Source organism: Anomaloglossus baeobatrachus, chromosome 7, assembly GCF_048569485.1.
Source record: "Anomaloglossus baeobatrachus isolate aAnoBae1 chromosome 7, aAnoBae1.hap1, whole genome shotgun sequence".
NCBI lineage: Eukaryota > Metazoa > Chordata > Amphibia > Anura > Aromobatidae > Anomaloglossus > Anomaloglossus baeobatrachus.
Window position 1 is genome coordinate 11,620,873 of NC_134359.1, and position 14,766 is coordinate 11,635,638.

General features: G+C 50.3%; 1 protein-coding gene across 1 annotated transcript in view; it reads left to right on the top strand.

The window, feature by feature from the left end:
* Positions 1 to 1,411: 1,411 nt before the first annotated feature.
* The window catches only part of CNTNAP5 (contactin associated protein family member 5), a 356,337-nt gene continuing 342,982 nt past the window's right edge, over positions 1,412 to 14,766 (top strand). The window contains exon 1 of the mRNA XM_075317029.1: positions 1,412 to 1,725. Coding sequence (XP_075173144.1) covers positions 1,650 to 1,725 — 76 coding nt within the window. The 5' untranslated portion in view covers positions 1,412 to 1,649. The remainder of the gene's footprint in view (positions 1,726 to 14,766) is intronic.

Genomic DNA, 14,766 nt, shown 5'->3' on the forward strand with positions numbered 1-14,766 from the left:
AGTACACAGCAGTGTGAGTTCTGCTCTGCAGCTCTGCTGTGTGGAGCCGGCGGGTGTACCCTGCTTCATGGTCTGTACACAGCAGTGTGAGTTCTGCTCTGCAGCTCTGTGTATGGAGCCGGTGGGTGTCGCCTGCTTCATGGTCTGTACACAGCAGTGTGAGTTCTGCTCTGCAGCTCTGTGTGTGGAGCCGGTGGGTGTACCCTGCTTCATGGTCTGTACACAGCAGTGTGAGTTCTGCTCTGCAGCTCTGTGTGTGGAGCCGGCGGGTGTACCCTGCTTCATGGTCTGTACACAGCAGTGTGAATTCTGCTCTGCAGCTCTGCTGTGTGAGCCGGTGGGTGTCGCCTGCTTCATGGTCAGTACACAGCAGTGTGAATTCTGCTCTGCAGCTCTGTGTGTGGAGCCGGTGGGTGTCGCCTGCTTTATGGACTGTACACAGCAGTGTGAGTTCTGCTCTGCAGCTCTGTGTGTGGAGCCGGCGGGTGTACCCTGCTTCATGGTCAGTACACAGCAGTGTGAGTTCTGCTCTGCAGCTCTGTGTGTGGAGCCGGTGGGTGTACCCTGCTTCATGGTCTGTACACAGCAGTGTGAATTCTGCTCTGCAGCTCTGTGTGTGGAGCCGGTGGGTGTCGCCTGCTTTATGGACTGTACACAGCAGTGTGAGTTCTGCTCTGCAGCTCTGTGTGTGGAGCCGGCGGGTGTACCCTGCTTCATGGTCAGTACACAGCAGTGTGAGTTCAGCTCTGCAGCTCTGTGTGTGGAGCCGGTGGGTGTCGCCTGCTCTATGGACTGTACACAGCAGTGTGAGTTCTGCTCTGCAGCTCTGTGTGTGGAGCCGGTGGGTGTCGCCTGCTTTATGGACTGTACACAGCAGTGTGAGTTCTGCTCTGCAGCTCTGTGTGTGGAGCCGGCGGGTGTACCCTGCTTCATGGTCAGTACACAGCAGTGTGAGTTCTGCTCTGCAGCTCTGTGTGTGGAGCCGGCGGGTGTACCCTGCTTCATGGTCAGTACACAGCAGTGTGAGTTCTGTTCTGCAGCTCTGCTGTGTGGAGCCGGTGGGTGTAGCCTGCTTCATGGTTTGCACACAGCAGTGTGAGTTCTGCTCTGCAGCTCTGTGTGTGGAGCCGGCGGGTGTACCCTGCTTCATGGTCTGTACACAGCAGTGTGAGTTCTGCTCTGCAGCTCTGTGTGTGGAGCCGGCGGGTGTACCCTGCTTCATGGACTGTACACAGCAGTGTGAGTTCTGTTCTGCAGCTCTGTGTCTGGAGCTGGTGGGTGTCGCCTGCTTCATGGTTTGCACACAGCAGTGTGAGTTCTGCTCTGCAGCTCTGTGTGTGGAGCCGGTGGGTGTCGCCTGCTCGGGGCTGTGGGTGGAGAGTGTTATAAGGAGCTGTCCTCCATCTCTGGTGCTGATTGTTGCTCCGCTCCTCTGGATGTGTCTCCCTCTCAGGGTCTGTCCGCGATGGCTGCAGCTCAGGGTGGGGGTCTGGATGATGCTGGCAGCCGAGGATTTGTCTGAGCGTCCTCCACACACAGCTCCGGGGTCCTCCACACACAGCTCCGGGGTCCTCCACACACAGCTCCGGGGTCCTCCACACACAGCTCCGGGGTCCTCCACATAGACTGTGCCATTTACAGCCGGTAACATGGATTCGGATCTGTTCTGTGCCTGCCTGTGCCTGCTGCCTGCTCTGTGCCAGCTGGGATCAGCGGCTGCCAACTGTAAGTAACCGGAGCCCTGTGTGCAGACAGTGGGGGCTGCCTGGGTCCTGGGGGTCCTGGGGGCTGCGCGTGTGCTGGGGGTCCTGGGGGTCTGGGGGCTGCTTGGGTCCTGGGGTTCTGGGGGCTGCGTGGATGCTGGGGGTCCTGTGGGTCTGGGGGCTGCGCGGATGCTGGAGGTCCTGGGGGTCCTGGGGGCTGCGCGTGTGCTGGGGGTCCTGGGGGTCTGGGGGCTGCTTGGGTCCTGGGGTTCTGGGGGCTGCGTGGATGCTGGGGGTCCTGTGGGTCTGGGGGCTGCGCGGATGCTGGAGGTCCTGGGGGTCTGGGGGCTGCGTGGGTCCTGGGGGTCTGGGGGCTGCATGGATGCTGGGGGCCCTGGGTGTCTGGGGGCTGCGCGGGTGCTGGGGGTCCTGTGGGTCTGGGGGCTACGCGGATGCTGGAGGTCCTGGGGGTCTGGGGGCTGCGTGGGTCCTGGGGGTCTGGGGGCTGCGTGGGTCCTGGGGGTCTGGGGGCTGCGTGGGTCCTGGGGGTCTGGGGGCTGCGCGTGTGCTGGGGGTCTGGGGGCAAGTTAGGTGCCTGGGAGGCTGTGAAGCAATGTGATCAGGTGGGATCTGCCTTCTGGTGTTTCCATCCCAGCTGTGATCTTCCATTTACTATGGGGTCTCCATCCAGTTAACCCTTCAGACCCCACTGATCCATATCAGCCCCATGAGTGCCAACTACAGCAATTCTTACAATATCTGCAGATTTCAGGGGTGCAGACTAACAAGGGTCCAGGAAGCCCCCAGAGCTGCACTCAGAGTAATGCTGGGATGTGATAGTGATGGGGATGAGACTGGACACAATCATGGCTCCAGCATCAGGGAGACCCCACAGTGGACTTTGTGCCTCCAACTCCCCAAACTTACCAGCATGTTATTGCCCTCATCTTCAGTTGCAGCCTCTGTGCAGAGTGCAGGTGTTTGTCTTATATCAATCTTGCAGATATGGACTCAGCTTCTTGTCAGGTCTTTGGCTTCTTTATTGTGTGTTTCTGAGCGCTGCTGTTCTTCTACATAATAATAATAACAATAATTTTCTGTAGTAAAATTATAATCTATATCTAGCTATAATGTGTCCAATGCAAAAGCTCCATCAGGACCCCAACAATCAGGGACCATAATAGTCTTCATCTCATATGGGATAAATGTAGGTCCCCATGCTCCGGGACTTGGTGTTCCTGCGCTCACTGGATGACCCCCTGCACTCACTGGATGACCCCTGCACTCACTGGATGACTCCCTGCACTCACTGGATGACCTCCTGCACTCACTGGATGACCTTCTGCACTCACTGGATGACCCCCTGCACTCACTGGATGACCCCTGCACTCACTGGATGACCCCCTGCACTCACTGGATGACCTCCTGCACTCACTGGATGACCCCCTGCACTCACTGGATGACCCCTGCACTCACTGGATGACTCCCTGCACTTACTGGATGACCCCCTGTACTCACTGGATGACCCCCTGCACTCACTGGATGACCCCCTGCACTCACTGGATGACCCCTGCACTCACTAGATGACTCCCTGCACTTACTGGATGACCCCCTGCACTCACTGGATGACTCCCTGCACTCACTGGATGACCCCAGCACTCACTGGATGACTCCCTGCACTCACTGGATGACCTTCTGCACTCACTGGATGACCCCCTGCACTCACTGGATGACTCCCTGCACTCACTAGATGACTCCCTGCACTTACTGGATGACCCCCTGCACTCACTGGATGACTCCCTGCACTCACTGGATGACCCCAGCACTCACTGGATGACTCCCTGCACTCACTGGATGACCTTCTGCACTCACTGGATGACCCCCTGCACTCACTAGATGACCCCCTGCACTTACTGGATGACCCCCTGTACTCACTGGATGACCCCCTGCACTCACTGGATGACCCCCTGCACTCACTGGATGACCCCCTGCACTCACTGGATGACTCCTGCACTCACTGGATGATCCCCTGCACTCACTGGATGACTCCTGCACTCACTGGATGACCCCCTGTTCTATGGGCAGGACCCGTACATTGAATTGCAGTCATTGCTTCTGCAACACTGAGCTACAAACATCAGACAGCAAGGGGTTAACCGTCACTCATTGACAACTTAGGTGATTCAGCGGAGGCGACAAATGGGATCCCAACTCCGCAATGGAGCGCGCAGCTGTGGATGGCACCAGTTATGGAGCATTTTGCACCTTCCAGTAGGGACTGGACTTCCCCATGTCGTGCTGTGGACTGAACACTAGAGGTCACTGCTGCTCTTCTACAAGATCATGTAAAATTCAGCAAATGCAAAGAAAACAGAAGAGATTGGATAAAATAACAAAAGCACGAGAAGAAATAACAGAAGCCGGAGACATAATCCGAGCAAAAGGCAAAACTGGACTGGAAAATATGATAAAATCTCACAGGGATTGTAGAGGGGTCTGCCGGGAAAAAGGACCACCGGAGGACTGGGGAAGGGGTGCGGGGACCCCGGCCTCCAGGGAAGTCAACGCCTCAAAAAGGTCAAGACAGAAACTTTAGGCAAAGTGTTTGCATCTAATTTTAATCACTTTCCTTAGGCTCTAGAATTGATCGAATCTCTTGGAATTAGATTTGGGAATATTTGCTCAATTCTGGGGAAAAATTGGATTCACATTGATTAGATTGTATGAAAATGAAATTGGACAGGAACGAGGTAAAAATAAATGATGCGTCTGGTCAGCGCTCCCCGTACCTGTCCCTCCACCACCAGTCCTCCTATCAGCTATACTCTATATTATATATTCTACAATCTATACCGTATACTTTATCTATATTGTATCTTCTATATTCTACCTCATAAGGTTGCATTTACACTTAAGTCCATCAAGTTCACCCTATAACCTAACATGCTGATCCAGAAGAAGGCAAAACCCCCATGCAGCGGACAGAAAGCTCCGTATGAGGGGAAAAATCCCTTCCCGACTCCACGTTGGGCCATCACACGGGTTTCCTGGATCAACGCCCATCACCAAATTTATTGCCTATAACCTGTAATAATATATTTTTACAGAAAGGCATCCAGGCTCATGTTGAATTTTAGTAATCAACCATTACACCATTGTGTGGCAGAGAGATCCATAGTCTCACTGCTCTTACAGTAAAGAATCCATCCTAGTATCACTGCTCTTACAGTAAAGAATCCATCCTACTATCACTGCTCTTACAGTAAAGAATCCATCCTAGTATCACTGCTCTTACAGTAAAGAATCCATCCTAGTATCACTGCTCTTACAGTAAAGAATCCATCCTTGTATCACTGCTCTTACAGTAAAGAATCTGTATCTGTGATTATGATTAAACCTCCTTTCCTCTAGACATAGTGGATTCCTCCTTGTCCCTGTCGCAGGCCTAGGTGTAAAAAGCTCATTATACAGATCTCTGTACTGTACCCTCTTATATATGTGCATTGTAATAAGATCACCCCTACGCCTTCGTTTTTCCAAACTGAATAACCCCAAGTTTAATAACCCGTCTTATGCATTCCCCCCATTCCTCTAATAACCTTGGTTGCTCTTCTCTGCACCCGCTCTAGTTCAGCTATGTCCTTTTATACCAGAGACCAAAATTCTATCCAATATACAGTATGAGTGGCCGCATTAGTGACTTATATAGAAGAAAACTATGCTCTTCTCATGAGCATCTCGGCCTCTTTTAATGCATCCCATTATTTTATTAGCTTTGGCAGCAGCTGCCTGACACTGGTCAGTAAGGTTGAGTTTGCCGTCCACCCAAGTCTTTTTCAGTGACAATTTTACCCAATGTTCTACAATTTACTACATAATTACACATATTATTTTCTCTGCCCAAGTGCATGATCTTACATTTATCTACATGACTTCAATTGCCATTTCTCAGCCTAAGCCTCCGGCTTACACAAATCCTTCTGCAATATTATTATTATTATTATTATTATTATTATTATTATTATTATTTTCATGCTAAAACTATATTAAATTATCCTCTTCTTTGTCGATTACCTTGCAAAGTGAAGTGTCATCTGCAAATAATGAAATTCTAATCTATATGCCCCCTACATGGTTATTAATGATTAATGAATATATACAAAATAGAAGAGGGCCCAATACCGACCCCTATTTTTTGTTTTCTTTAATATACAGATTTATGCAGTGAGCTCATGAGCTCCCTCTAGTGGTGGCAGGAAGTCATTTTAATCACATGACTGCGACCCTTATTTAGACTGAAGTTTTGGGGTCTCTGTCAGGAAAAGCTGTGAAATTTATGTTAAAATGATTGAGAACGTGATGTGAATGCTAGAGATTCATTTTGAAGTGATGATGGGTTCATGATTTTTCTCTAAATTGGTAATCATAATCACTTTAGGTGTATTGCTTGATGCACATCAGTGCCCAATGAATAATGTATTTCATGGTCCCCTATGATTAGTCAGGTACTATATGTGGTACTGCTATCTTCTTATATGAGGCGTCTCTGACAACTGGGTGCAGCCACAATCTCTCCATGAGAGTCCTGGGCTCCTCAGATCATATCAGATCAGGGGGCAGGTTGGTTCGAATCCTTAGACTAAAGGAATCTAACATATAAGATTTGGTGAAAAACAGACAGCAGGATTACAGCTGCTCATGGCATCCGTCCATCCCACAGACCAGCAGCAGCATGACTTGTGATCTTCTGTAGATTCATGCGCTTCCCTCTGAGCTTCCAGTTGTAGGATGAGTTTTCTGTGGCCACGAATCATCTCTGCCCCGGTGATCGCTTGTAGATTGGGGAGAGGTGCAGCTGCTTCATAGTCAGACCGGATGTATCAATAATGTATCTTATTCTGGGCACATTCTGCAATGTGACTGATGAGGCATCTCTGTAGGGTCAGGTATCAGAAGAGGTATAAAGCGTCTCATTATCTGGACACTTCAAACCTCGGGGAAACCCAGAAGAGTCTCTAAAAGAAACTTCCACTAATATCCAGATCTCTGCACCCCCCACAATAATATGTCTGGGGCTCTGCTCACCCCTGAGCAACAACTTCCCAGTGGTAAATCTGCTGCTTCATTGTCTATTAGCAGATGGGGAATTATTCTAAGATACAATTTGCGCTAAATCCTGGCATATATGCCGCATAGCACATCTAATATGCGTTTTAGACACTTCCAGTGTCTCATTGAACGAGGCAGCAGGACGAAAAGGACGTGGTCAAAAATGCAACAAAGCACAAGAAAAGTTTGGTATATTGCAAAATCTAAGACAAATAACAAGTGCTGTAAAGTTAGAAAGAGTCTACGAAAATCCATCAGGAGACGGAGATAAACCCGACACAAAGCAAAACTGTCCAGCAGGGATGAGGAAGGCATCTGCACAGTTCTCCCTCTTCAGAAGCCCCAATTCTGCTGCTCTCTCTCCTTATACTGCAGATATATATATATATATATATATATATATATATATATATATATATATATATATATATATATATACACTTAGTTTTACTTTCTTGGGTTTTATTTGGCTCTTTGAAGCTTTTGTGAGTTTCTTAATCTCGGCCGTGTGACCCTATGGACGCTTTGTTGGACAATAAGTATAAACTTTTATATAAAGTTCCCAGGGTTTGATATTGTGCGCATCTTCAAAAATAATGGCAGCCATAAAGGGAATCCCAAAAAGGCACAAAAGTCTGCGCAGAGGAGGTGGTGCATGTTCTCTATGAATACACGTGTCCTGGGGTGGTCCTCGGCAGCTCCGCATTATTCCATCACGTACAGTGCTGTGCCCGTCCTGACACGACAGGTGACCCTCCTGACACGACAGGTGACCCTCCTGACACCACAGGTGACCCTCCTGACAGGACAGGTGACCCTCCTGACACCACAGGTGACCCTCCTGACACCACAGGTGACCCTCCTGACAGGACAGGTGACCCTCCTGACACCACAGGTGACCCTCCTGACACGACAAGTGACCCTCCTGACACGACAAGTGACCCTCCTGACACCACAGGTGACCCTCCTGACACGACAGGTGACCCTCCTGACACGACAGGTGACCCTCCTGACACGACAGGTGACCCTCCTGACACGACAGGTGACCCTCCTGACACCACCGGTGACCCTCCTGACACGACAAGTGACCCTCCTGACACGACAAGTGACCCTCCTGACACGACAGGTGACCCTCCTGACACCACAGGTGACCCTCCTGACACGACAGGTGACCCTCCTGACACGACAGGTGACCCTCCTGACACGACAGGTGACCCTCCTGACACGACAGGTGACCCTCCTGACACCACAGGTGACCCTCCTGACACGACAGGTGACCCTCCATAATCCTCCGTACTGGCAACCTCGCCTCTCCCGGATGTGCTGACCTCATGTGGATCCTGATTTTTCTTCCTTTTTATACCTGAGATTATTCTGCCCACATTATAATTTGAGACACTTTGTTGTGTTCATTAATATTATGCAAAAGCTTAATTGAATTTCTGCCATCGGTGCATAAATAAAGAGACGTAGAGATGGACAAATCTCCTTGTAAAGATCACCTGGTGAGTTGTATCCTCCAAGCCCAGGTTCCAGGTGGACATACGGGCATCTGTGCAGCAAACAGGTGAGGCACGGAGGACGCAAACTGAGGGACTGGGAATCGCAGGCAGAAAGCTGAGGGACTGGGAGTCGCAAGCAGACAGGCAGCTGAGGTACAGGAACTACAGGCAGACAGGGAGCTGAGGGACTGGAAGCCACAGGCAGGTAGCTGAGGTACTGGAAGCTGCAGGCAGTCATATAGGTGAGGTATTAGAAGCTGCAGGCAGATAGGGAGCTGAGATACTGGAAGCCACAGGCAGACAGGGAGCTGAGGGACTGGAAGCTGCAGGCAGACAGGGAGCTGAGGGACTGGAAGCTGCAGGCAGACAGGGAGCTGAAGGACTGGAAGCTGCAGGCAGACAGGCAGCTGAGGTACTGGAAGCCACAGGCAGACAGGCAGCTGAGGTACTGGAAGCTACAGGCAGACAGGGAGCTGAGGGACTGGAAGCCACAGGCAGACAGGGAGTTGAGGGACTGGAGGCTGCAGGCAGACAGGGAGCTGAGGGACTGGAGGCTGCAGGCAGACAGGGAGCTGAGATACTGGAAGCCACAGGCAGACAGGGAGCTGAGGGACTGGAAGCTGCAGGCAGACAGGCAGCTGAGGTACTGGAAGCCACAGGCAGACAGGCAGCTGAGATACTGGAAGCTGCAGGCAGATAGGCAGCTGAGGTACTGGAAGCCACAGGCAAACAGGGAGCTGAGGGACTGGAGGCTGCAGGCAGACAGGGAGCTGAGGGACTGGAAGTCACAGGCAGACAGGCAGCTGAGGTACTGGAAGCCACAGGCAGACAGGGAGCTGAGGTACTGGAAGCCACAGGCAGACAGGCAGCTGAGGTACTGGAAGCCACAGGCAGACAGGGAGCTGAGGTACTGGAAGCTGCAGGCAGGCAGCTGAGGGACTGGAAGCTGCAGGCAGGTAGGCAGCTGAGGTACTGGAAGCTGCAGGCATACAGGGAGCTGAGGTACTGGAAGCTGCAGGCATACAGGGAGCTGAGGTACTGGAAGCTGCAGGCAGACAGGGAGCTGAGGTACTGGAAGCTGCAGGCAGGAAGGCAGCTGAAGTACTGGAAGCTGCAGGCAGGCAGGTGGCTGAGGTACTGGAAGCTGCAGGCAGACAGGGAGCTGAGGTACTGGAAGCCACAGGCAGACAGGGAGCTGAGGTACTGGAAGCTGCAGGCAGGAAGGCAGCTGAAGTACTGGAAGCTACAGGCAGGCAGGTGGCTGAGGTACTGGAAGCTGCAGGCAGACAGGGAGCTGAGGTACTGGAAGCCACAGGCAGACAGGGAGCTGAGGTACTGGAGGCTGCAGGCAGGCAGGTGGCTGAGGTGTTGGAAGCTGCAGGCAGTCAGGTAGGTGAAGTGTTGGAAGCTGCAGGCAGGCAGGTATCTGAGGTGTTGGAATCTGCAGGAAGGCAGGGTTAGGAATACTAAAGTCTTAATACCAAGACACAGGTGTATTGGAGCCTTATATAGATCTGGGCAGATGATCACATGAGATTATGTTGTCAGCCATCTGCAAAGCCCGACGTGGAGCACAACCTAGTCCTAGCAGATCGGGGGGAGGGGAGCAAAGCACGGATCCGGGACGGGGGGGTAACACTGCTGACATTCTAATCCGGCAGATTCAGTTGTGTCCAAATCAGAACTGTCCTCATTGCTCTGATAGAATAGAAAGGCTGAAAATAATATATACATTCCCCGATCCTCTCCGGACCCCCTCCTCTGCCGCCCCCACAGCTCTTCAGTCTTCAGTCTTCCATCTCTTGACTCGTCCACCCCTCAGCGACCTGTAATCTGGAGGCTGCAGAGGAGCAGGTGAGGAGGGGTGAGACTGAGCCCCATCGCGGCCCCCAAAAGGACCCCGAGTAATGGCGACCGGTCAGCCCTCATTTTAATGTATTTGGGAGGATCAGTTTGGATTAGTTAGAAATCGATTCTGTGATCTGTAATTCCCGGCTTCACTCATTAACTTCTTATAAGAAGCAGATGGAGGAGAGCGCAGCGCAGCACGGCGCCCTCTACTGGCCACGGGCGTCCATCCATATCATGTTGTGTTGTCCTGTGCAGGGTGGGATGTAACTCGTTACTCTATATCCAGGGTGTGCGGCCATGACGCTTTATACCTCAGTGGCCAAAATAAAGATCCTGCACAAGACACATCCACCGCAAAGTTCTTTTTTATTGTGGTTGGTGCTTCAGAGCAGCGCTCGCTCGTTGTTTTTTTATTGTGGTTGGGGCTTCAGAGTGGCGCTCGCTGGTTGTTTTGTATTCTGGTTGGTGCTTCAGAGCGGCACTCGCTGGTTGTTTTGTATTGTGGCTGGTGCTTCAGAGTGGTGCTCGCTGGTTGTTTTGTATTCTGGTTGGGGCTTCAGAGTGGCGCTCGCTGGTTGTTTTGTATTGTGGCTGGTGCTTCAGAGTGGTGCTCGCTGGTTGTTTTGTATTGCGGTTGGTGCTTCAGAGCGGCGCTTGCTGGTTGCTTTGTATTGTGGCTGGTGCTTCAGTTTGCTTTATATTGTGGCTGGAGCTTCAGAGCGGCGCTCGCTGGTTGTTTTGTATTGCGGTTGGTGCTTCAGAGTGGTGCTCGCTGGTTGCTTTGTATTGTGGTTTGTGCTTCAGAGCGGCGCTCGCTGGTTATTTTGTATTGTGGCTGGTGCTTCAGAGCGGCTCTTGCTGGTTGTTTTGTATTGTGGCTGGTGCTTCAGAGCGTCGCTCGCTGGTTGCTTTGTATTGTGATTGGTGCTTCAGAGCGTCGCTCGCTGGTTGCTCTGTATTGTGACTGGAGCTTCGGAGCGGCGCTCGCTGGTTGCTTTGTATTGTGGCTGGTGCCTCAGAGCGGCGCTCGCTGGTTGTTTTGTATTGTGGCTGGTGCTTCAGAGCGTCGCTCGCTGGTTGCTTTGTATTGTGGCTGGTGCTTCAGAGCGGCGCTCGCTGGTTGTTTTGTATTCTGGTTGGTGCTTCAGAGCAGCGGTCGCTGGTTCTTTTGTATTGTGGCTGGTGCTTCAGAGCGTCACTCGCTGGTTGCTCTGTATTGTGACTGGAGCTTCAGAGCGGCGCTCGCTGGTTGCTTTGTATTGTGGCTGGTGCTTCAGATTGCTTTGTATTGTGGCTGGAGCTTCAGAGCGGCGCTCGCTGGTTGCTTTGTATTGTGGCTGGTGCTTTAGAGCAGCACTCGCTGGTTGCTTTGTATTGTGGCTGGTGCTTCAGAGCAGCGCTCGCTGGTTGTTTTGTATTGTGGCTGGTGCTTCAGAGCGGCGCTCGCTGGTTGCTTTGTATTGTGGCTGGTGCTTCAGAGCAGCGCTCGCTGGTTGCTTTGTATTGTGGCTGGTGCTTCAGAGCGGCGCTCGCTGGTTGCTTTGTATTGTGGCTGGTGCTTCAGAGCAGCGCTCGCTGGTTGCTTTGTATTCTGGCTGGTGCTTCAGAGCAGCGCTCACTGGTTGCTTTATATTCTGGCTGGTGCTTCAGAGCGGCGCTCGCTGGTTGCTTTGTATTCTGGCTGGTGCTTCAGAGCGGCGCTCGCTGGTTGCTTTATATTCTGGTTGGTGCTTCAGAGCGGCGCTCGCTGGTTGCTTTGTATTGTGGCTGGTTCTGTAGCTTTACGGTGATTACCGCTGGTTGCTTTGTATTGTGGCTGGTGCTTCAGAGCGGCGTTCGCTGGTTATGTTGTATTGTGGCTGGTGCTTCAGAGCGGCGCTCGCTGGTTGCTCTGTATTGTGGCTGGTTCTGTAGCATTACGGTGATTACCGCTGGTTGTGATTGAGGAGCTCGGCTGCAGTAATCCATCAAAGGCTCTGCACTGCTGGGAATACTCCATATGCAGATGGCAGCTTGCAGTAAAGCGAGAGCTCGTAACACATGTTCAGATATAATATTAACAGCTAATTAGTGGCTAAAAATACTTTATCACAATTAGGTGAACACTTGGTAAGAAAGGAACAAAACACAAACATCAGTGGAAAATACAAGTCCTGGAGTCATCGGGAAGTGAGGACCTAACGGACCCCATAATAAGTCAGTGGGATCTTCTGGGTGTGGTTGGAATATACGATGCCTTGAAAAAGTATTCATACCCCGTGAACTTTTCCCCATTTTTCAAGTTACATCTACAAACTTAAATGTATCATTTTAAGAATTTATTTGACACCAACACAAAGTACAAGTATTTGTGAAAAGTAAAGAAAACGATACCTGGAATTGTAAATATTTAAAAAATCTGAAAATTGTGCCGTGAATTAGTATTCAGCCCCCTGTAGTCTGATCCCCTAAATAGAATCCCGAGTGATCAGTCGCCCCCAGAAGTCACATATTAGTACATTGCGCCCCCGGGGTGATTCCTTCTGTGAAGACCTCGGAGGTTTGTGTGAGAAGATGAATGGAAACCAAAGGCCTTCAGATTGTGAGCCCCAATGGGGACAGGGATGATGGTGTCTATAAAGTGCTGTGGAATATGTTGGTGCTATATAAATTTAGACTTGGATCCATCCCTGAATATTCAGTGCAGAATCTCTCGTTAGTTGGTTTCCAGGTCTCCTCTGAGACGCGTCTTGCTTTAATATCACCGATGATACATTGGATTGAGACATTTTTCTTGGAGACAGTAGATGTAAGTTATCAAGGGGAAGATTCACGATGGGACGGGGGAGTCACCTCCTGGATGATGAAGGGAAAGAGGCTACAAAGGATTCTCCATCTCTAGTTATTCTACAGACGGTCAAAGATACACGAGAATGGAGCGCTGCAGTCCCTGACACAATGTAACAAAGCTGCTCACAGATAAGTAAACCGAGGAAGCTTCTTATCAGAGCAGCAGTGAGGAGGAGGAGGAGGAGGAGGACCAAAGTCCAATTATTTACCCCAGACTTAATGTATCACAAGGAAGCAGAAATTATAGTTTCTTGTTAGACAAATAAAAGAAATCTGATGTTGTCTCCTAATGTATAATCAGCATGAAATGATAGGAATGGTGGAGGGAAGAGATACATTGAGGGACTGATAGTTACATATTAATAAATATAGATGTTTCTCTCTGTATATGTTTGTTCCTTTTACTCCCCCTTGAATTTGCAGTCATTAAAATGATCACGTCACAAACAGAAATGTTATTTATCTGCAGATATAAGGAAATCTGCATGTAAGTAGAATTAAAATCATATGGAGCCAGCTTACTAGAGCAGCAGCTACAGGGAGAAAATGAAGTGCTATCCTCCCTGCAGCCGCTTGCACTTATTCCTTGGAGCGGTGCAGGGAGCGGTCACATTCTTGGCTCTCTATACACTCAGTGCGGCTGTTATGACAACCAGCACAATGATTGACAGCCTGCTCTGCGCACACACTGCACTCTCTGCAGAGCCGTCCAGGGAGTGATTACAGCTGCACTCACAGAATAGAAAGCAGTGGGTGTAACCACCCCTTGCACTGGAAAAATGAAGAAACAAGCGGCTGCAGGGAGAAAATGAAGATTTATTCTCCCTGCAGCCGCTGGATTTTGGTCATTGGAGTGGTGCAGGGAGTGGTCACAGTCCTTGCCCTCTATAAACTTGTCTGACTACCGGCACAATGATTGACAGCCTGCTCTGCGCACACACTGCACTCTCTGCAGAGCTGTCCGGGGAGTGATTACAGCTGCACTCACAGAATAGAAAGCGGTGACTGTAACTGTTCCCTGCACTGCCACAATGGCCGGAAGCGAGTGGCTGCAGGGAGAATAAAACGTTGTATTCTCCCTGTACCTTCCAGTAATCTGGATGAACAAAGTTGAAGCTCTATTTATCTGAAAGTCATCCCTTTATCTGCAATTAAATAGTGTTTATGAAGGTGATATGTTTTTTTTAAAGGTGTTGTCTCATTAAAAGGATACAACTGAAAAGTGATTGTAAAAAAGGCAACTTTAAAATGTAATTGTTATTGAAATTTGTCTCCATTCTCAATAATAAAGGAATGAATCACTCTATGGTTTACAGCTGGTTGTCTAGGTTACCAGCCACCACTGAGTCTCCAGAGGTGGCTGGTTTCTTCTCATTACAATGGTCATGTTCTGTTCTGATTTCGGATGAATGATTGATCCTAGCGGCTTCCGTTCTCTTTTTTCCTCCAATGCTTCTGGAGTTACCGCAGCGGAGGACGGAGTTTGGGCTGATGGCGCCGGTCTGAGCTGTCAGTCATCTGTTTCATTCACATCATCAGGCGTTGTGCGCACCAGTCTTAATGATGGGACCGCCGGAGAAAAATGCGCCAAATTCATCAGCCTCAATTTAGGGACAGAATTTGGATGAATTCATGAATTTCGATAGAATTTTGTAACATTTGAAGCTGTTTGATGTCAGAATTCTGCAATAATCGCCCGGATGAATGAGTTGGTCTCAGATTTAGAGTCCGATAAGACGAATACTAAACCGCGGAGAAAGCTGCAATGATTA